General features: G+C 38.9%; 1 protein-coding gene across 16 annotated transcripts in view; it reads right to left on the bottom strand.

Moving 5' to 3' along the window:
- Window positions 1–23,657, bottom strand: part of LOC107225971 (thyrotroph embryonic factor) — a 223,708-nt gene that overhangs the window by 61,986 nt on the left and 138,065 nt on the right. The window contains exon 1 of one of the 16 annotated variants that reach the window (XM_046746144.1): window positions 12,868–13,704. The exons of 14 other annotated variants lie outside the window; for them this stretch is intronic. In XM_046746144.1, the coding sequence (XP_046602100.1) occupies window positions 12,868–13,147 (280 nt within the window). In that variant the 5' untranslated portion in view covers window positions 13,148–13,704. Of the gene's footprint in view, window positions 1–12,867; window positions 13,705–23,657 lie in introns of those variants that run through there. One more of the 16 variants, XM_015666625.2, reaches the window with a different exon arrangement.

The following is a 23,657-nucleotide window of genomic DNA, read 5'->3' as shown; positions in this document are numbered from 1 at the left end:
CTCAAATTATAACAGGCACTTTATTTCCTCTTCCTACAACTATTAAATATGTGACATTGAAAAAAAAACACTCGATTTTTGTGAACCAGTCTAAGGTATAAATATAATGTATTATAGACGGGGATCTGAGTTCGAAAAATCTTATCCGCATCTCTGCATCGTTTAATTTTAATTAGCTACAAATAGCTTTGAGGTGTTGTAATTTTTCTCACTTCAATATTTTGCTCCTTTGGGGTATTTGATTATTTTGTGCAAACTTTTATTTGTTACATGGTTACTAGAAAAGTCTAATAACATGGCTGGTACATCGTTACAATAACGGTTTAAGTATTATTTTAATCACAAGAAAATAGGGTGCAAGTAGCTATTTAATGTGATTATAGCTGTCAACGTTCCTTTTTCTGGTTATCGCAAGGTTAAACTTGTTTGTTTCTTGATAGTTGAATACATATTATCAGTTAAACAAAGGCTCGACATCAATTGATGGTTGCACCGACATCAAATTATCGCAATCGTTACAAGAATATATAATACGAGTGATTATTGGGGTGATCGTTAATTTCGAACATATACTTGACACCCCTGGAATCTATAGATAATGACGATAAAACATGGCCCGAATTATTGAAAATTTTCAGCATGATTGGAAAGGGTGCCGAAATCGATTTGATAAATGAAAAAAGGTCCAGTGCTCACCACGCTACATTTTTTTTTCTTTTTTTTTTCTATCCAAGACTATTTTCAAACCTATCAATGACGTATGATGTGCTATAACGTTTATACCATAGGTGAGAATTTTATGTCGCACTAATATTGTCTGTGTAACGTTGCGATGTGATAGGAACACTATCAAATACGTTTACGTGCTGAAAATATTTCGGTTTCTCGTTACACCAAGTTTTGTCCGTTCCTTTTTTTTTTTTTTTTTTTTTCGACCAAGCGAAATGAATTGAAAAACAGTTCTTTTTTAATCGACAATTGAGAATTTGTTTTTTATTTCGAATTAATATCGGCACTCTTTCCAATCAAGTTGAGAATCTAAAATAATTATGGCACTGTTTTTTCGTCATTATCTGTCGATTCCAGGGGTGGCGCATATATTTTTGAAATTAACGACCACCCTAGTGAACACAATGAAAAATGAAAGTAAACGTCATCTAGATTTTATGGTTACAGGTACAAAACTCACGGTCGTTTTGTACTCAAAAGTATATTTTCCGGCTGTGAAAATAATCAGGTAGCGTGTATTCTTTTTTTCATATTTTACCTGCAGACGCCAAAACCTCTGTGTCTCGGCGATCGCATTGTGCTTAACAGATAATAACCATGAATGTGGGAAATCTGTCAATTGGAGAGCAATTTCCGGTCAGAGAATACAACAGAGAAAAAAGAGGTAAATCACAACACGTGAACATTTTTTGCTCGTTTTCGCGGATCTAAAGCATCGAGAACCTAGCTATTAACTTGCACAAATTATCTTCAGAGTATACGATGTATGATTGCACATATCCAGGTTACTTATATGCTACCCACGATGTTAAGTAGAAAATTAGACAAATTTATTACAAGTAGATGCGTGCGTGTATAACGCATGCTCAATGTAACGCCGATAAACAATTTTCAAGTGCTCCAGCAGAGTTGCTCACAATAGTCCAGTCATAGTAGGGCTGAATTAAAAACATTCGGGATATAACTGCATTTTTGTGTGTAGAGATTTTTGACCCGCAAGAACTCAAATGTGTAATTGTTTTTGAGCTGCATAGCCGGCGTTTCGAGAATATAGAAAAATTTGACCAATTTTGCGATTTTCTCAAAAACTGCTATCGATAGATGAAAAACAACTTGACCATCGTGTAGAGCGGAAAATTCTACATGTAATTATGTCCTCACATGTCGGAAACGCAATAGGATTACCAAATTTTAAACAAAAGAAATTATTTCACCAAAATTATCTAGAAACCGTCGATAAGTAGAATTTCTTTTTTATCAATTTGGTAATCCGACTCCGTTTTCGACTTATGAGGACATAATTCGATGTGAAATTTTCCACTCTACACGATGTTCAAGTCATTTTTCATCCAATTGATAGCAGTTTTTGGGGAAAACGCAAAAAACGCCAAATGCTACGGTTTTCTCGAAACGCCAGCTATGGAGCTCTAAAGTGACTTCAGATTTGAGTTCCTGAGGGTCGCAAACCCCGATGTACGAAAATGCAGCCATACCCCGAATATTTTTAATTCAAACTTATTTTCTAAAATTAATAGACGTGGTTGTAAAATTTTACAACGGTGCTGCGACTTATACATATAATGTACAGTTGTTAGGTATAATTAGCTATACAGAAAACGTATTATTACGATATAACGTTAATGGAGAACACAAAACAATGAGCAGGAGGTAAAGATAAAAAAAAAACCTTACTGAGCTAATTCTTCATATCGTTTTATAAGACGATTTTTAGACATCGAAATAAATGTTTCAGCGGCGCCGGACGACATAGAAAATTATCTCTTTATTTTTTTCCCCCTCTTTTCGAAAGCTGTAGATCGCAAAAATTGTTACATCAATTGTTGATCGCAAGAACAAAAACTTGTAAATACAAAATACAGCCTCTATAGGTTTCATACGCTCGTATTCAGTGATTAATTTTCGCACTTGTCAAAGTTTTTGCTTGGTTTGCAGTGCTGTTTCACTTACTTTGGAGAGAAAAAAATTTGTCTGGCCTAACGCGTTCATCACAAAAAAAGTTCGCGATTCTTATCAATTCGCGAAGTTGTATTGTGAGGTTGCCAAGAATATTATTTACGATACAATTTTTTGGAACAGAAACTAATCCCGTGTTTATATATATATGTGTATATATATATATATTCCTTGTTTACATTTATCGTTTCTTAAATTTGCGTCCAAATTTACGCATATTTTAAAACCGGTTGGTCTCGAAAATTTCAGAGAAAAAAATCAGGGATTTCTTTCAGATGGTAAAATAAGTGGAATATGGGAAATTGGGCAAATTATGTATGAGAAATGTCGAGAAATATGCAAAGAGCGGTAAAAAATGTCTATCAATGGTCACAATACAGTCCCTGAAAATTTTCGTTTTTCACTGTAACTGAAAAAGATTGACCTGCGTACAAAATGAAAATGGGTCTTGTAGCTATAACCAGAAAATCTGTTTCCTTTCAATACACGGTCACTCGTATCATATTTTTTTGTAACTATTCGGATAATTTAATGACGGTGAAACAATAAATTGATATTAAGGAGTTGTTTACCTAGAAATAATATATTATATAAAATAAACAGATTTATCGTCTCGATAGCCAGAAAATCTAGTACCTTCTGACAACCAGAACAGTTACTTAAACCACAATTTCTTGTGATTCGAAGAATTTATGTCAACTGTTATCATAACGATACTAATTCTACCTGAATTTTCCACGAACTGTAACAAATACAATTTTTCTCTGTACGGAAGGTATTAATTACCTACCTCAAGTCGCAGATAAGATCCTTATCTACGAGGGTATAATTTCGACAGTTTATCTTTAGATGAAGTTTATCTGATTATTACTTTGATTCCTGTGTAAATTACTTTGAGGCCTGTTAGTTTTTGTTTTTTTCCTGCTCCAAGCATTTTTTAACGTATATTATGATAGCATTCACAAGTGTTTGAGCGTATTCTACGTACACGTACGTATCCAAGAAAACACGCGATCCTTTCTAAAGGGCCATGAAAAACTTTACATCAGGTCCGAATGAGATATTCGTTTATAAAGATTGATTGTGAGTTATTTCGAATATCTTTACGATTTAGAAAAATTATATTTCAGTACTTTTTTATAGAGCGTAAAATATTCTCTAAGATTCTGTATCCATATGGTTTATAAGTCGAGCCATTTACGAGGAAAAAAAAATGAACAAAATTTTCCGATCTCTTTTACGTGTTATTTAAATGGAAAATGGAAAAAATTAAATAGGCACCTCTAAATATCACTTAATAACTTTTACAACTGTCCAGTAATGTAAAATGCAGAAAAAGAAAAAAAATTATTCAAGCGTGTTGAATGAGAATCCAAAATCAGAATCCAAGGTTCAGAAATATGAATTTTACTTCCTTATTTCAAAGGCCAAATTTCTTGTTTTGCATAGAATTAGCATGGTCAAGTGAAAATTATCACGGTTCTCCAAAACGTGGAGAAGAGTACGAAAATGTTGATAATAAGTCGGAAACCTGTAATCTGGAAATATTCGTAAAGAAAGGGAGAAAACATAGAAAATAAAAATAGATTACAGTCTTTCTATTCTTAGTCAACAGGAGCGCTGATAACGATGCAGCATGAATGCTTATTTACTGCAGTACACATATAAATATATCGCTCAACTATACACGTGGCTTTAATCTCCTTGATTTATTTCATAAGCACACTGACCATTTAGCCTCAGCGACGAACTAATTAAGTCGTAATCAGCTAAAAAAGATGATTCAAAGAGTCGAATATTACGCGTACATAATATTCGTTGAACATTTTTTTTTCATACATGCTGATGACACCCAATTTTTAATATTGCTGTAAACAACTAATGCAGAAGTTTGTTTCGTCAAATTGTACAGTAATAAAAATGTAACCAGGTTGATAAGTCTTCAATCACGATATGGATAAAATACAGCCATTAAGTTTATTTTTAGCCAAGTGAATAGTGCTGTATACGCTGTGGAATAAAATATATTTCAAATCCAACGAATTACAACTGAAAAAAAAAGATTTACATTAATTTCAGAGCTATATAATTATCTGCTAGTTTTTGTCAAGGACAAAAAAATATCGGTAAGAACTTCAAGTCAAGTCAATCGTAAGAGTTTCAGTTCCCATTTACTCGAAGGAAGCAAGGTTTGGCGAAATTTGTCTAAAAATTGTCTCACCTAAGAAGGGTAGGGATAAAAAACTGGAATTTCTGATTGATAGAAGGACCAGAATATCGAATATTCATAGACGCGAAAATCTTATTCGTAGAAATTAAAAATGGGAAAAGTTTAAGTACAGAAAACTGAAAATATAGTGTAAGCTGAAATACAGAAAGACAAAGTGTAGAAAGGTCAAAACATGGAACAGCAAAATCGAGAATCTGTAAACGATTTTATACCATCGAGAAGAATTCTGATGGTTCCACAGTTTGGCATTTTATGATTACGACCTTTGTAACCTTTTACTTCTCCATACTCCGACTTTCAACGTTTTCAAATTCTATACATCAAGTTTTCACTTTATAATGTAAAATAAATAATATTAATAATGGAAAAGCAAGTTTGAATACAGATTCTCAAGAATAACTGAAATGTTACCAGGTTGAAGTTAACAACGTTAATGCAACGAAATATTGAAACCAGAATCATTGTTTCGAAACTTTAGAAGAACTTTAAAGTAATTTAATTTCCAAAATCTGAATACACTTTGCTTGTTAATAATAGATTACTCAATTTGAGACGATCCTAAATTTGCGAAATAAGGATTTTTTCTAAAAATGAATCGCTCAATATTAACATTGCGAACTTGACTCTCTTGAAATGTTGAACAACTCACCGAGTGATAGAGTCAGAGTATTTAACCCATTTGCAGCGGAGGAAATCTTGCAGGTGAATTTAATTTTGGCCATTATAATTGTTGTTCGGTTATTTTACTTTCACGTCGGGAAACCGGATGTAAAAGAATGTGCGAGAAAAATTGAGAGTAACGTTCGAGCAAGAGCTAAGACAAACTGTTGATAGCCGGTTGAGTTTGATCATCTTGAATTCCGACGATATATGTATAAAAGCTCTGACGAGAGAAATGTTATCTATGAGGTTTAGAAGGCCGCTGTTAGAGCAGCAGCGGGTCGACCGATAACATTTGTAATGTTTATTTATAACACGATACCCGCGCCGTCAATTTTTCAGCTCCCTTGTAACAACTTGCTACGCGGGCCAACCACGATTATCGCATGTTACAATTCTCAAATCTGCATATGAGAAATTCCATTCGAACCCGACCATCGTATTTTGTTTAAAATTTTTTCTGCGGTTGTTTCGACTCTGAAACAGTATCCTAATTTTTTTTTAGATTTTTTATTCAACTGCTCAATTATTTATAAATATTTAAAGTGATTTTTGAAAGGACCCTTTTTAAAATTATCAGGAACTGTATTTTTTATTCCAAACATTTCCAGGCCGATTGTTTTCCATTTTTTTTTTTCGGCACTTTGAATTTTTTTTTTTTTTGGTTAGCTAAAACATTGTTTAAACACTCTGAAAATTCCTGAATATTTTCAAAACTTCTATTCTTCACTTGGGATATTTCTAGACCGGTTCTATTATCTAGCAATCTAGCAGTATTATCGTCCGTCTTTTGACACGTTGAACTTTTTTTTAATAAACTTCATGATGAAACCGGTTTAGATGTCGGAATAAAGTCAGAGGAAAAATATAGAAAAAAATTATTCACCAAATTTCATGTCCATTAGTTTGAACGTATACATTTTTTTCAAAAACCGAAGTGGAAGAACCGTTGAAAAAAAACTTGTTACGGATTTTTGTAATCAGAACTGTTTTTTTCTTAGCACTTCATTTTTTATCGCGTTATTGAATTCGAGTGAACTTTACGAAACTTGGACAGCTCTTGGACGCTGATTAAATTGATGATTAAGATATGCAAAAACCTCGAATAGTTGAACGAATCAACAACGCGGTACAACTGGCTGTATAAACGAAAGAAATCCGCGTAATTTCTTGATCAATAAGCACACAGTGTTATTTTTCCAATTTTTGTTGTTATTTGAGAATGACAATTTTTCAAATTGCACCAATGGGATCACCAAATACTCTACTTGGGCATGAAATTATCCCAAATCACGGGAATAACCCTGAATAGTCGTTGCAACGAGTTGTTCACTTTATTCGCATGTGTTGAAACTGTAAATGACCCTATAAAGAGGGTCGAATCACCGTCAAGGGGGAAAAAAAACTTTTTTAACGCTCGTTTCAGGGGAAGAAAAACCGTCTCACTTATAACGAATTATACCGGATACCTTGAGAGTATTCGATGATAATAATAGCCTGAGTAAAAATTGCCGACTGTGAAGACCGCGGCAAACCGTTGATTCGATCGAATTAGGCCACAGCGAGAAAAAAATTTCATTGGCTCAACGAAATCCGGTAATTAATTCATGACCTACTGAATATCTACTCGATGCAAGCGAATCTGTTCTAAGTACATATAAAAGAATATGAACGATAAATCGATCAGGTGGATATCTTATTGTCAGCTAAGTTCTGCTGACTGAAATAAGCTTTTTTTTAAATCACGAGATTCAGGAAAAAATTCACTCGGATCAGAGCAACTTTTTTCTTCTCACTTTTAGTACTCCATTTCTCAGTTTGGGGAATTGATTGAATATTACGGAAGATGAAAACTGTGAAAAAAAAATGAAATATTCTAGCTGCATATCGGTATTTTTTAAAATTTGTTTGTGCATTTCACAGTACGAAGAAAAAGAATACAAAAAGGAAAAAAAATTGAAGAAAACGCAGTCGAATTTATAATTTTTAACGGTGTAAATGGTGAGCAAATAGCTGCCGGCGTAACCCGCGAGCATGTAACCCATACGTTGTGTATATTACACGTATGTATGTATACACGGTATGAATAATGTAACCACGAAGAGAAAACACTTTCCCGTAAATCCAAACCAAATCACTCGTTTAATAATTCTATCGTGGCAAAGGATCTATTACAGCTGCAGCAGTGAGTATTATTATACCGCAGCAAGTAAATTACATCAGATCGTAAACTATAACAACACCAATCATGACTGAATGTTTTACAGCGAGCTATTTTCAGTGATTCCTATTTGCGGCAAAAGATTCCGTTCCAACTTCACAGTACTCGGATAACTCATCGAGAATATTGTATTGTTTCGCAAAGATAAATATTGACAAAAAATTTTTCCCGATACACTGATTTTAACACTTTCGCAGTATTTAGAGTATGAAGCTCCAAATTAGTATGAATGATTTCAAATGTAAGCGGAGCTAAGCCGTTCACTTTAAAGTGAAAATATTGACTCAAATGCCTTTATTTGAGTAAAGAAACACTTTTTAGATGATTTTGAGACGTTTTGGACAAGTTTCATATATTGAATTGTGTTTCTTCAATAATTTGCGTTTTTTTCGCAACGTGAGAATAAATTTGAAAAATAAAATAGCTGCAATCGATCTGTTAGAATATTTGACTCTTATTTCATTTACTTGACAATTATTTAATTTGCGGTATATCTCGAGAAAATCGTAAAAAATGAAAATCCAAATTCTTTCAGTGAAACTCACCTTCAAACACATAATTTCACGTGGATATTTTGCTATAATACGGTTTCAAAGTTACTTCACGCTGTTAAAGCTTATTCTTTTTTTCTTTTATGTATTTTCTTGTTTTTTTTTTGTTGTTTTTGTTCCATTTGGCTGCAATTTTCAGAACTTGCGGCAAGGTTCTGGCGATAGGAATTTTCCACAGTGAAAAGTTAAAAGAGTATCGGGAATTTTGACCGCTAATTTATATGTTTTAGTTGACTCCTTACACCGAATAACCGCGACGTGACGGTTCCAGAAGATCAACAGTAATTTGATAAATAATTACTAAGGAATTAAACAGCGAAGATATATCCAAAGGATTATGCGCTGGTCTGAAACTGTCAGGACACGCAAGCAAGCACTGAACCGGGACTGGACCAATTCATGGAGGACGCATGTAAAGGCACTTCTTGTTGCTCCGGTTTGACCATGAATGAATTTAGCACGTTCCCGGCGAAGGTTAAACTACCGTTACTAGGCCAGGGTCTGCGTAGAAAATGTCACCAAAATGTGGAAGAAAATGATCGCTCATTCATTTTCCTCGGCCACGATAATCGACGTGATTTCAAAAGTAAGCTCTAATCTAGTATTAACAGCAGTTGATAACCAATCTTCAGAAATTCTAATGTCTCGTTGAATGAGAAATTATCGTTGGGGTTAAAGAGAAGTGGGATGAGTTTTCTAAACAAATCGCCACGAGATGCGACATTTTTAACCGTTAATCAATGACCCTTAATGAGTATCGCGTCCCTTGCGATCACAAAATCATCGCTGACCTTGCGTTAATCAGGAATCGCGAGTCAATCAACCAGAATTGACCCCTCGCTGCGGTCTCATGACTTATCAAAAGTAAGAAAAACACACACATACACGAGACGTTGTATGTAGATCCACAACCACACGTCAGAATGTTCGAGCTGGAAAATCTGGTGAGTGACGTATGTTGAAACGTGGAGAGAAAACCGGCCGAAACTATCGCTCATAAACTGGCTGAGTATATAAACTTTGAAGTGAGAAGGATATGCCAAATATTGGGGAACAGACCGACACATTCCCACTTCGCTACTGCTCTCTTATCGCAACACATTCAAGATCATAAATTTCCGAGTTACGACTCAACTTGTGTCAGCCGGTAATTTATTCGTATATATAATAGAAAGTGACAAGTGTTTGGATACACACTACTATAACGCATTGATACAATTCCGACAATTGTAACATTACTTAGAGCGGCTGTTCAGCGCCACTTAAACTCAACACTTATGGATACGAGAAAGTGAATACAATTTCATGGTTGTTGGCACTTCAGATATCATTATTATGAAAATTCTAGAGCCTCGATCAGGAGGTCGGGTGACCATAAGCCTTCGAAATTTTGATCCCTATTCAACGAATGTCCAGATCGGATGAACGTTGAATTACATCGATATTTTCTTTGCTCCTTTCCTGAAGAACATATAATAAGTTTTTTTTTTGAGCAAGAATAACTGTGTTCATTATTTCTATGGTAATCTTCATCAATTACTGACAATCAGAATACTTTGACCTTCGCTAATGCCACTTACTCGAATAACGAATTCAGTTGTGTACTGCTGTATGGAACATTGATCTAATGGATCTAGAAACTTTCACGACGGTTGTGATCTGACTGGAAATAAGAAACAATGATCACGATGAAGTAAAGGCGTGCCGAATCCCAACGACGGTCAAACTTGAAAGAGAACTGTCATCTTGACCCCGGTATGCCACCGGAGTTTGCATCGTCCGAGGAATGCTGAACATTGGCGACAAGGTCGCAACAAGTAGCAGGTGGAATTCGTATGTTACAGAAATGAAGCACAGAACCGTTTGCGCTGTGAGGAAAATTCGGCACAGTAGACTTTTGAGGACGATAATTTGATGTCAACCCAACACTATGCGATGCCACTCGAACCCAGTTTGCCTACACAGCTCGACCCAATTCCCTGACTTGCCGTCGATGACGTCCTGCACGAATGCATTCGCATGTCGCAGAAATAGAGAAGGACCGTTTGTGCTGTGAGGAAAATTCGATGCAGTGAACTTCTGAGGACTATAATTTGACGTCAACCCAACACTGTGTGACGCTACTCCAACGCTCCTTTACGTTGAATTTCTGAATCCTCCATAAAACATGGTTCTACGGCGGTATTTTAGCACTACCATTAAGTACAGTGTGTCTTCACAGCTCGACCCGATTTCTGGGCTTGCCGTCGATGACGTCCTGCACGAAGGAACCCGTTCCGATTTTACCCAGTAACAGGATCGGCCCGATTGGAAAAAAACCGCGGCTATTTCAGCCGGTGACACTGTTCCGGATGATCCGCGGCCGCCTAGCTGGCCGTGTCCGGTGTCGCGAGATGAGGCTAGAGCTGCCATGCAGAGCCTGGGCTCAGAGCATCTCGCTTGACTGGCCAGCCATGGGATAGGCGTCTGTGGCCCAACCCTCCTCCATTGTCGATCAGGATTAGAGCTGGGCCCGCCGCTCGTCTCCTCTCTTCTATCCAATTCTATTGTGTGTTGTATAAATATATAATTTGCGGAGACCGCTGGAAGAGCAGCGACTGACAACAGCTGGACCTGCGATCACGCACGCTGAGTGCGTGCTCCACATGCGCGTAATTCGCTCGGTGCAACCGTCCCACTCCAATGTTTCTGACTCTGTATTACGATGAGATTGGCTCGCCTGCAGCTACCAGTTAAGAGAGTTCGTTTACAGCTGTACCGACTGTCAGCGAGTCGGGCGAAGATGGTAATAGGGCCACGCAAACTCGTCTATGCAACGATGCACTCGACCTTTCGCTAATCACAATGTTCACCTATTCTTCGACGGATTTTCCAGGTGAAGGCCACACGACTGACCAGAGTTTTTTAAAATAGAAGATAAGGCCCAATCTTACAATTAGCGCGATTGATCGAGTCGACTTTATTCTGTCATTCTCGAATCGTTCAAGCATGTGCCAAACGATATGTAACTAGTGAACTTTCGTTCAACCAGACACAATTTTGTCCCAACCCTTGACTGCAGACAATTGCACAGTTCTATGACCAGTTGGAAACGAATGTTGTTCATAAATTTTGGCTGATTCTTCAAACATCCGACGTTGCAAAGGGTGGCGCAAATCAGTGTTGTGGGTTCACAATTACCAGTGGAACGAATCTAGGGCCCCTGTACATTGAGGAGAAATACAGTTGCGATTAAAACAGTAACATAGAAGTTCTCTTCAAACATCCGTCTCATGCACTGCGTGCGTGTTCTAACCGTAAACATAAGTGTGTACAAGTTGTAAAATCTGTTCAGCCGAGAAATGGTCGAAGATATTCGTATGAATGACAAACCGTCCGTAATTGCTTCAGTATTCCGTCAACACTCTTTCAAAGCCAAATACTTCCCATTCCAAAACTTAATGATTTTCTGTAGACAATCGAATAATAAACTGATGATGAAATAGAACTCATGTTTAGATGTGTTTTGAAAGCGGTTTTTTTCTATGCGACGAAGATGGCTCGGGGTGTGAGAAGGTGTGGCTTAGACTTATCAGCGTATTTTCAGAGGGCGTAAGCAGGGCTGTCCGATAATCAACAGGTGGCCTTTTGGCGAGCGAGTACCGCTGAATGTGCAGCGTCGTGTCCTGTTCTCTACTTTCATTAAACTTTCTCCCACCTCTTCGTTCACATCGCGCGTTGCGCTGAGAGTATTCTCCCACAGACATAGGTATTTTTTTTCCTTCTCCCTTTTTGCGCGTATGGCGGTGTATCAAGAATTTCTTGCACAAGATACGAGCGTCATTTTGCAGCGAACTTAAAACCTTCCTGAGCTTAAAAAAAAGTGTACACATATATATTATATGTATATATGTGTATCCATTTTGAATTCTCTTCTGTGCCTCGAGTCAGAGTACATATCCATCGCTATTTTTACATCGCCGTTCTCGACGCTCAACAGACAGCCACGTTCTCTGTCTATTCGAGCGAGAGTGTCACTCGTCACGTGGTCCGACAGCGCGGTTAGAAACTACTCAGCCTACGTTGTGGGGCTTCATAATTCCTGCACTGGCCTAGCTGATCATCATTCTCTCTCTCCGCCGCTATGTAGGAACAAAACTTCCGAGCTTAAACTTTTCCCTCGACTTATCGTACTGGTACGTGTACAATAGTTCAAGATCGGACTTTGGCGGAAACGTGTTTACGCATCGGTCTGCTTAACCTAGGAAACAATTGATTGACAGGCCAAGGTCACGGGCTCCGGTTGAGTTACCGAGACGTAATATCCCAGATTGTGCGATTTAGATAAGTATAACAAACAGAGGAACATCAGCGAACGGTGCAGGGGTGAACGGACATACCCATCCCAACTGAAAATCCTGTACCTGAACATTGCGTACGAGCAACGTTCCCAAGAAGCAACGTGCAATTGATTCACTTTCCGCTACTGTCACCATAATACTGTCTTTCTGAATTGATCATACCGTTCATGTAGACGTGGTGCTGTCGCCAGAGGTGCTGGTACTGGGTCCACCTCGAGCTCGTGCTGTCGTCGTGGATGGGAGGCAGGGGTGTGTGCACCTGGTGGGCGTGAGAGGTCGGGGGCAGAGGCGCCGGAGGTTGTTGGGTCTGCTGGTGAGCAGGGGCAACGACGATGTGGGGATGCTGAGGTCCCGGGGGATGCTGTTGGGGGTGGTGGACCTGGTGGATGACCACCGGTACCGGTGGCGGAGCCAACTGTTGGTACTCCATGGTGCAGCTCATCCAACCGACTCTGTGTCACTCTCTGGCTACTGTCACGCGTGCATTTATCCACGCGGTTGATTCGTCGACTCACAATCCCGCGGGGGATGCTAGCTGCCTTTGGAGGCCGCTGAGCTCCAGCGAAGCTCTTTTTTCCGCAGGGTGTATCGTCCGGATAACAATAACCTCCCTCTCCTCCGGTATTCCAAACACTTGAACGATACCCAAACAACAATCACTCACTACCGAGGACACGGAACAGTTCAAAGGGCAACACCTTCTTCGGGTTCTTGGAAATGAAACCGGGGGTGGGTGACCAGCACTTGGTCCCAGTGTATGAGACGTTATTTTGTTTTGAAAATCAAAAGGTCATCACGCCGATGACGGTTCACCATTTGAAAACCGCGAGCTGTCAAACGGCGAACGGGGGCGTCTCTCGTTGCCTTGGAGGACGGGGAACGCGGTGGGGAGACTGTTGGTACCAGCGGTTTCGAGCTCAGCGCGTCTCAAGCGAACGGCGGCCGGTCGAACACTGCGCTACGCTGCCAGATGGAGGGCCGAGAGTCTCATTCGCGCTGTTTGCTGGCGGACGCCCCTTCCACGGCGACCCGCGTCGGAGGCGTCCCGGCGCTCAAGTCACGGAAGCTGACCGCGAGGGAGCTTCCGCGTTGTTCTCGACACCGCTCCGGGACTCGTCCTATCGCTTTTGTGGGAAGGGGTGATCTCTGACTTACTTCGTTTGCGCTTTTTTCATCCCCCCGCGAATGCCGCTAATTAGATGATTAATTGAACAGCCTTGGAAACCGGTCGTCTCAACGCTCTAACGGGACTAAAGCGATTTTTCGTTTAGGGACAATCACCGATTACCGATTCCTTCATTTGCGTGGAGTTCGGTTCGTCCGTAGAAGATTCGTGGAAAGTGGTATTTTTTTAACGTCACTACTTATCATTTCTTCTCGGTTGCAGATTTCTCCCACACACGGTGATCATTCGTTTTCTAAGAAACGTTTAAGACGAGAAGTCAATCAAGTCGTGACATAACGCATGTTGAACTGTAAAAAAATGTGTGGACCTCTGTAGACTATGATTTGGTGTTAATAAAACACTATAATCTGATGATATTACCACGAAAATTATTCCACAGTCAACCGTACAGGCCAATTTTGGTAGATTTAAACATCACCATTTTTTGAAGTGCAAAGTAGAATTTTTTCACGGGCAGTTTTCAAACGAGAGTCAACTTGCGTCAATGAATCAGAATTATGACTTTGTGTGAAAGTGGGGGTTGCGATTGATACCCAAAGATTTCGCTGATTGGCCACCTCAGCAATGAGTGGAAATTATAGCATAGTAAATAGTCTTAAACCTTAATTTATGGTCCGTCTGACCTGAAATACTTTACTTTCAACTATTTCTACTCTCTCGTTATGATCAATACGATATTTTCGAATGATTGTTCACAGTCAAGTTGAAGCTGGGAAATTGATATCATGTTATATCGTACCGTTCATGTCTTTAACCGACTTGTCAAAAACTTCAACTCGCAATTGCGCCAAAGACTGTATATTTGAACATTTTGGCCTTCCTGCCGTAGTTAGACGAACGAAGTATGGCGAATGGAGAACAGGTTGGCGGTGAAAGGAGCGATGAAAAAAGGAAAATCGGTAGTACCTAATTCTTGTAAGCGGTAAATCTGGTAACACAGCCTTGCATGCAAGTAAACAGAGTTGCACCACGCTACTGACGACGACGCCGCGAGTCGTGACTTTCTCTATTTTTCGTCTGGCCCAAAATTGGCCCTTGCGGAGCCTCTCCTTTCCTGGCTATCGGATACAACGACTACAAACGATGACTAACTGACCTTACGGAGGATGAGCCGGTCCGCTCATCCACTTTTCACCTTTGTCTCGCAAAAGGATCATCCTTGACGCTCCTTCTCCAATGGGTCGTGAGGTTCCCGGCGGATCTGAAAGTTCGGTCCCAAGAAGTTGCCGCACCGATGCGACCTAGAAGGCATTCCATATACACGAAACTCCCTGGAGCAAATGTAAGCCTCAAATCGACCGTCGAAGTCAGCTCTTGACGACTCTCGAAGTCCCTTGGCGCCCTCGAAATGACGAAGGAATGCGCTTTCAATAATTTTTGGAAAATCACGTACGACATCGACATGGTCAGTATTTCCGTTGCTCAATCGACGTTAATTGGCGTCTGTCTGGGATTGGTTCGTTGGTTTGTGTAGGTGCCTCGTGGCCGAGTCTCGGCTCTCGACACGCGGTTAAAATCGAAAGTGGAGGAGAAATGGCGGACGGCTCTCTCTTCGCGGTAGCGAAAGGAGTGGTGGCCGAGCGACGCCCGGTACCCACGTTTCTCGCTGGTGGGGTCGAGATCACCGAAACCGGTCCTTCCCCCGCCGCCGCCACCTCCACCGCCTCGGCTTCTTCCTGGTCCCGCGCTTCGCGAACGCGGAAACCGCGCAGCAACTGCCACACTCTTCTTGTTTTCACAGTTTTTGCCCACCTAGCCGAGTTTTTTACCCGCTTAAATTCACTTCGGCCCCTTTTTTTCGTTCAGCTATCCGAGCACCGCGAGGGTTTCTTCTCCGCTTCTCGCTGGTTTGAGATTCATCCGAAAAACCGGCCACACTGCCTTCTCGGGTTCCCCGCGACCCGAAAAGTGAAACTGGGAGAACAGGCCAAAAAATCAACCTTCGTCTATTCCGACCCAAAGACAGCGTTCGTGCACTCTTCAATTTCAACTGCGCTAGTAATTTCGAGTAGGTAAGTGGGTACATAGGTTGTAAACTCGGATGACTCAGCTTAACGATACCGTCTCTGTCGGTGAATACCGGTGGAGGATGAGGGAGGCAGGGAGGGAGGGGGGGGGGGGGGGGGGGAGAGGGGGACAAAAGGACGAATGGAGAACGAAGCACAGAAGAGTCGAAACAAAAAGGCAAAAAGAAAGAAACCAAGAAACAAAAAAGATACTGTTCAACAAATTGATTCGACCCTGAGAACTTGTAACCACGTTTTCGGATCCATCGGGCTAGCTGAAGCCTCTTTGGCAATTGCAGCTGGTATCAAAACAATTGTCCAGAGAGCAGTGTCATTTGCAAAGAGTCAAGTAGGCATGACTATTGTGTACTGTATATGCACACGGTTTGCAGCACTCGCATTTGTGACCGACACAGTGTCGTTCTCGTAGGTAAGTCAAGGTGACAGCGTGGTGAACCATCGCAGGTACACATCGGCACCTTCTGTCTGTAATAGACAGTCGACGTGATGGGGACTCTGCATGGATGTTCGAATGAAACAAGATATGCAAATCGAGCGTTGCGGATTAAGGCGATAAATTAGTCTGACGTTTAATCACGACGACGACGGTAGAATATGTGTAACGCTCAGGACAGTATAGGCGCACGGATTTATACGAATAAATAAATGACGACATTATACGCACGTGTCGTTGTATATTATATGTATTGTGGTAACGGTTCGGTGAGCGAAATTTCTTCGATTCGCTTTCTTCAATTGGCAAGCACTCGATCCGGGGATTGGGCATCGTACACCTCGATTGCAGAATCGCCGGTTATTACCACCGAGTAATCGAACAGTCATGGTTTTTCGCTCACTTCCTCATTCGCAGCGTAGCTTGATCTGCTCGCGAAGTTAAAGACACCGGGATAATCAGGTTGTCGCTTTATCGGTATTCCAGAGCCTCGATTTCCCTCCTCGTGACAAACAGTTCGTCTTGTAAGCAGATTGGGAAGCCAAAAACGGATTTTGTTGTATTAATTTGATGAACAGTCAATGCCCGACTGTCTGATAATGGGATTCGTGAGGAGGTGCTCCGAACTTTGCCTTTACAGCTTTGCCACGTTACGTTAAATTCAAATTCGTATGTTAAAGAAATATGCTTCTTAACATGTGAGCGACGATTGTCCAATGGAAAAAGTCTGTTCACAATTGCCAAGTGTTGACAGACTGATCGAGGGTCGATTATATTCAGTGTCGCAGAGCTACATCATATCAGTATATGTATAGTGGATTAATTTATTAGCCTTTCGAGTAATAAAGTGAAGGAAACAGTGAAGACGACTTTCGCCAAGAAGTGTCTACATGTTACAACGACTAAGGATGAGAATATGCAAAGTATATGTACACACACAGTAAAACGAGATAGCCACGAGGATAGTCCGCATAGTTCGAACGGTATATTTACCTCCGCATATTACATGGAGTTTCGAAACTGAACGCACACTTTGAGAAACGAAACGAAAACCGATCCCCGCAAGACAACTCGGTTGCTAAATCGCGCGGCTGTTGTTGGTAATTAATTCAAAAGTAACAATTTATCGATCGGTCGATCGAACGGAGACTTACATTTTCGACTAAGACCACATATGTTATTCATCCGAGTTTTCTAAATTTTATTACCCCGTGTCTGTTCGCATTCTCACTGTACATATCTCTGGTAAACAGTGATGGATTAATTACACACCGACGGCAATAACATAAATCGTTTTTCACAAGTAGGGGGCAAAACAAAATCTCTTCGTTCAGCTTCGGTGTGTGTCGTTTCGGCATTGCCTTACAGGCAACGCTGATTACCCGCTGCCTCGTACCTGAAACCCCCAATCTTTGCCACGTTCACCGAGTCGCGACAGTGACTGACGACGCCTTTTCGTTCGCCGGAGAAAGTGCCCGAAAGTTTTTGGATACCGAAAGTGTTTGTAACACCGTCGAACACGTGTACGATACACGCTATAAATTATCGCAAACAGTCTAATTATAAAATACGATGTACGTTATATTAGATGGAGATTTTCATTGATAATTATAGATCTATACCTTCGATCGTTCTTTTATTAGCTCTTATATTTCCGTGCGCAAATTTTTATCTTGGAACTGAAGCGATAAATTAAACATTGCAATTGAAGTTTACAGTATTTTATAGAATCTGCTAACATTTTTTTTCCACCAAACACGACCCACGTTTTTTCGCTGCAAATCGAACGGAATAGCGGGATCAATCATTTTGTGGGACAGGTGTACATGTTGTGGAAAGTTGCTTATTTGGTTATTTGAAGTCTTTTAAAATCATTTCGGTCGTTTCAAGTCAGTTTTGAAATCAATTGTAGTATTTTTAAGAAAGGCGAATCATAAGGGGTGTTCCACTCAAAGAATTATGGGGACAATATTATTCGAAGCGATTCCATAGTCTCCGAAATCACCCTGAAATCAGTAATATTCAAATAAAATTCTGTAATAGTAATAATTGGCAGTCGGGAGAAATTATTTGTGATTACAGAAATCTCTTTGCAATGTTAAGAAATGATATGAAATTTTAGAAATCATGAGAAATCGTACGAAATTCTAGAAATTGTGAGAAATTACTTCATTAAAGTAAAATTATTTGTTTAATAGTCTCTTGTAATCACTTCATAAAATGTAAGTAATCATGGTGTCAATTTTTGCTCAACTTGAGAAATAAAAGAACAAATGTTTTTAAAAAAGTTTCAAGCAATATTATTTGTCCCAAGGATAGTCGACGCAAATGTAACAGTTCACAAAATTCCTGTATCTAATAAATAATGACCCTAAACAAAAACGATTAATAACGCAATCTGTGCAAATCAGATATAAAGAATTTCAGAAAAGGTATTATAATTATAAAGTTCGAAATGACTGAATTCCGATTTCCGGTTGAAAAATTGATGGATACTTGACCGAAAAATAATCGTAAAAGAAAAACATTCGATTGGTTATTTTTCTTTTTCTTGCGTTTCCAGACAAAGTTTCAGGATCTTTCCCATCGTTCATCGGAATTCTTCAGCACAAGGGCAATATCTGGTTAAGTAGAACGTGATCACGATGCACAAATAACTCGAAAAATGACTAAAAAGCAAGAAATGAACAAAAAAAAGAAGTTGAACAACAGTTGCTGTAGTCTCAGGGTCGAAACTCGGTGTCACGTTACAAGAATATCAGGGCAAAACTTCTTTCAGCCCTTTGCTTATGTTAACGGCTTTAGTGTCTACGTGGCATAAGGAGCCGTTTGTGAATTCGAGTATCAAGTTACTCTTCCAAGTCGCTCAAGTGCCAGGTCATACTACTAAATTCTTAACCAATTGCTTATTCTTGCCTCTTTTGACGCATCAATTTGAAAATTTGGTAGATAAATGGAATTCGTCGACTTCAGCATACGTAATATTTAACGGAGGGACTTCGGTGAAATTTTAATGCTATCGAGTTTTTCGTCTTTTTTTTTTCTTTTTTTGTGTGATACAAAAAATATGTTGGTAAAAATTCCATACAGCAAGGTTACGGTTTAGGTTACGGTTGTATGTGTCTTGAAACAAAATTCAATTTTCTATCATGAAAACGTGTGTGCCAAGAATTGTCGACAGCGTTGCGCAGAAAATTATTAAAATTTCACCAGAGTCCTCCCCTTTTGAGAAAGTCAATTTTCAAATTTCAAAATAAAACTGGCGCTGCAACATTCATCGAATCACAATGAAGTCGTCGGATTTATTTAATTCAATAGGATATGCATGACAAACAATTTGATTTCAAGGCCAACATAATAAATACAAAAGTATTTTATTAAATTTGTAGAAAATAGTCTTTTGAATAAAATAAGCCATCGTAGAATGAAATCGATCAAATTTCAGGACGATATGAAATCATGCATCGATATCTTTACAGCTTTTGTTCACAATTGGAGTATCTTCTATTATTTTCATAGATCTTCGTAGCTTGCGAATAAAATTTGATATACAAATTACTCAACCTGCAATAATCTCGCATTAAATTAGTGAAGAGTGTTAATTTTTGGCCAACCAACCGCCCTGAATAGTGAAAATTTGTCGATAAACTCGCATTTCAAATATCGTCTTGAAACATTTTTAAAACACCCAGTTCTAGTTTAATTCCGGCGTTTTATGCCTATTACCGGCCCATTTTTAATGCTCGTAATCAAGAAATTCAAGGTCGTGATCAAAGCAGTGGAACTTAAAAAGTATCCCATTTCGATATTCGTCCGCCTTCTCTTTCCGTCTTCCGTTTCGACAAAGTTGATAGAATAAGGTACCAATTAAGCGGTTGGTACAGAAGACAGTCGTCACGAAAGAGCGTGTTTACAGTAATTTAATAGGCGGTAGCTGTTTCATTTATTTTTATTTTTTTCTCTTCCCGAATTCTTCTTTTTCCCTCCTTCGAGGTTCCTTCATTTGAAACCACAAGTTTTCGACCATCTACCGGATCTACGGGTAATGACTTTTTCATACAGAATTTAAATATAGTTTCCTGTCGGTTTCAATAGTTATCAAGTTTTATGCCACCGGCGACGTATTATAATTTTGTTAACGACCAGATTCGATCCATCCGTAGAATTTCCTCTGCGGTGTACAACTTGCCGTGTGTGTTTAGGTATACACCTACAGCCAATGATGTAAATGACACCGATCTAAATCGCATAATAATCACAAGTATCAAAAAATTGACGGGAGAAAAATAACGTAAGATAAATTGTGAAAAGCACATTTCGAACTAATAAAATTCCAAGTCATTTGATTTCCCAGTCTGTGGACGCACAAAAGACACACTGAAATTTCAACTTCACTTCTGGTTATCTGAGAATTGTTCAACAAATCGATTTTCGAGATATCAGAATAACGTATTGTGTTATTTGAAAAAAAATGTTACGACATTATAAATATGGCTTTTCAACGCAGACTTTCATGACCGCTGAGCATGATTAATTATCATAGTATTCAGAAACGACGAAGCTCTCCTCGCTTAAATTTAGACCTACGTATTAATCCTCCAAACGTTTTTATGAACAATATGACAGATTAGACAAGTCAATATCTTTATTACTCTCAATTTTGGTTGCTCGTTTATCGCAGGGATGTCTAATTCATTCGAATCACTCGCCAAAGGTAGCTTGAGCTGTGTTCTTTTTTCTTGAAAATTAGCACATTCCGTTAATCTATGGTTACCACATTTATGACAGTAATCTTTACAATCTATCTTACAAACAGTCGAATCAATAACAATCCTGCTATTAAAATAATTTAACAATCTTAGTTGAACACATGTTTGGTATAATTTGTCTTGCGAGATATTAATATCAAAGAATCGAATTGCCTATCCACAATTTCAACTCAACACGTGCAACATGCCCATGTGGCGGAGTCGACAATTTACGTTGAACTCGGCGATGACGTTTAAGTACATAAATCGCATCGTTTATACCTACGTTGGCATATACAATAAAACGCTGCTGCACGTGCGCGTCAAAAACCTTTTCGATCCGAAGGCTGCAACACGCAGTGTTCAACAGTGAGACATAACTGAAAAATTATTAAACAGTCAGCTGACTGACAGATGTGCACGAACTATGAAGAAGAATTGCCGGTATACATATTATACATATACACATATATACATATATACATACATGATAAATACAGAAGGCTGCAGAGACGGTGACAGCTTCTGTATTCTCTATTTTTTAAACCATGTATTTTGTTTTTTTTCCTCTTTGTCTAAATGTCTTTTTCATTCTCGCCCGGTTCACTCCCTCTCTCTCTCTCTCTCTCTCTCTCTCTCTCTCTCTTACACCATTGCACAAAGTATCCCGGGTATTTAAATGCAAAGGCATATGGCCGGAGTGTGCATGAGACAGACGTTCGACTATCTTGACGACGACGCTATTCGCAAAAGAACACACAGTCTTTGGTTGCAGAATAAGAGGTACGAATTCTAGACGCTGGTTAAACTATTTTTATCTGCCAATTTTTACCTTTGATTTTTCTATTCTGTTGATCCTTTTCACTTTTCGTTTTTGTTTGTTGTTCCGTGTTCGTTTCGGCATTCGACGCCCTTGGGCTATGTATTTAATGACACACGGAGACATCTTTTGCGAAATATATACGGTGTGCAATGCGCTGTAGTGATATTTAGATTGTATACAATACGCTTACGGTATGCTGGATCGCCCATCGCCGAGGGGAACAAATAGGCAGAATTTGACCTTTTATTGCGTTTTCCTCGAAAACTGCTATCGATAGATGAAAAATGACTCGACTATCGCGTAGAGCGGAAAATTCTACGTCGAATTATGTCCTCGTATTTCGGAAACGCAGTCGGATTAACAAATTAAGAAACAAGAAATTATTTCACCAAAATTCCCCAGATGTCGTCGGTAAGTAGAATTTCTTTTCTATCAATTTGTTAACCCGATTACGTTTACGACGTATGATGACATGACTCGATGTAGAATTTTCCGCTCTACACGATGGTGAAGTCATTTTTCATCTATCGATAACAGTTTTTGAGGAAAACCCAAAAAACGTCAAATTTTTCAGTTTTCTCGAAACGCCGGCTATGCAGCTCAAAAATTACTTCAGACTTGATTTCCTGAGGGTCCGAATCACCTTTACACAAAAATGCAGCGGCGTTTACTTGGAAACACCCTATATACATGCCTCGATGTCCTATGTGATATGTATATTATAAGAGGTTCACGTGTGCATTATGCCGCGGAGGAATTTTCATGGCGTCTCTGGTATAGTATACCTACCTACGAGCTAGTTTCGCCATTGTCATCGGACGTTCCATTGTCGGTCGGGAAGCAATTCAATGGAATTGCTACTTCCTGTCCACGGAAATTTGAAATCAGCACGAAACTGTGTCACATTGGATTATGCGCGATTTTTACATTTCTACGGTTATTACTACATAGATGCGAGACTGTTTTTTTATTTTTTTTCGATTTTGTTTCATTAAATTATCTTTCTTCGTTCACTGATTTTAATTTGAAAATCATTACACACTGAACAGTTCGGTGAGTTCAACAATTTAAAAAGTATTACTAACGTTCAAAACCAGGCCGTAAGAGATTTGTTTACAAAACATTGACAAAATAGCAGAAAACAGCTTCGAATTCAAAGAGTGACTGTTGACAGATATATATTCACAATACGCGTAATCACTGTATTTATAATGCGTAATATTTGATTATAAACGCATTGAATAATTAGCTTGCGAGTGAGTAATTTAGATTTAATAGAAATAAATAATACATTATATATCGGTAACGAAAAAGAGAAACTTATGGTTCCATAAATAAAACTTTTTATTCGTTTGTGGTTAAATGGAATTATTTGATTCGCGTGCATTATATTATACGTATAATATATCCTTTTTCGTCTGTACGAAATATTTTTACATTTTAAGGTAAATGAAACTTTCTTCTCTTTGCACAAATAAATTATTCAATAGGTTTGTGTTAAAAAGTGAATTGCTTCTCACAATGTATGTAATGTATAGTGGGAAAAAAAATACACGTGGTCATTATTTTTTAGAAGAACTCAATCTCTCCAAATCTATCCAAAAAACATGAATGAATAAATAATTGTGGGTTATACGAGCAAAGGTTAATCATTTCAGTTATTGAATCGTCAGTCAGCTATTGCCGATAGTTCGATGAGCGCGATATTTTTCAGAAAAATCATTAAGGCTGTTCT

This window comes from Neodiprion lecontei, chromosome 7 (genome assembly GCF_021901455.1).
Source record: "Neodiprion lecontei isolate iyNeoLeco1 chromosome 7, iyNeoLeco1.1, whole genome shotgun sequence".
Classification (NCBI taxonomy): Eukaryota; Metazoa; Arthropoda; class Insecta; order Hymenoptera; family Diprionidae; genus Neodiprion; species Neodiprion lecontei.
The sequence above is the reverse complement of the archived record's forward strand: the minus strand, read 5'-3'. Positions and strand labels throughout refer to the sequence as shown.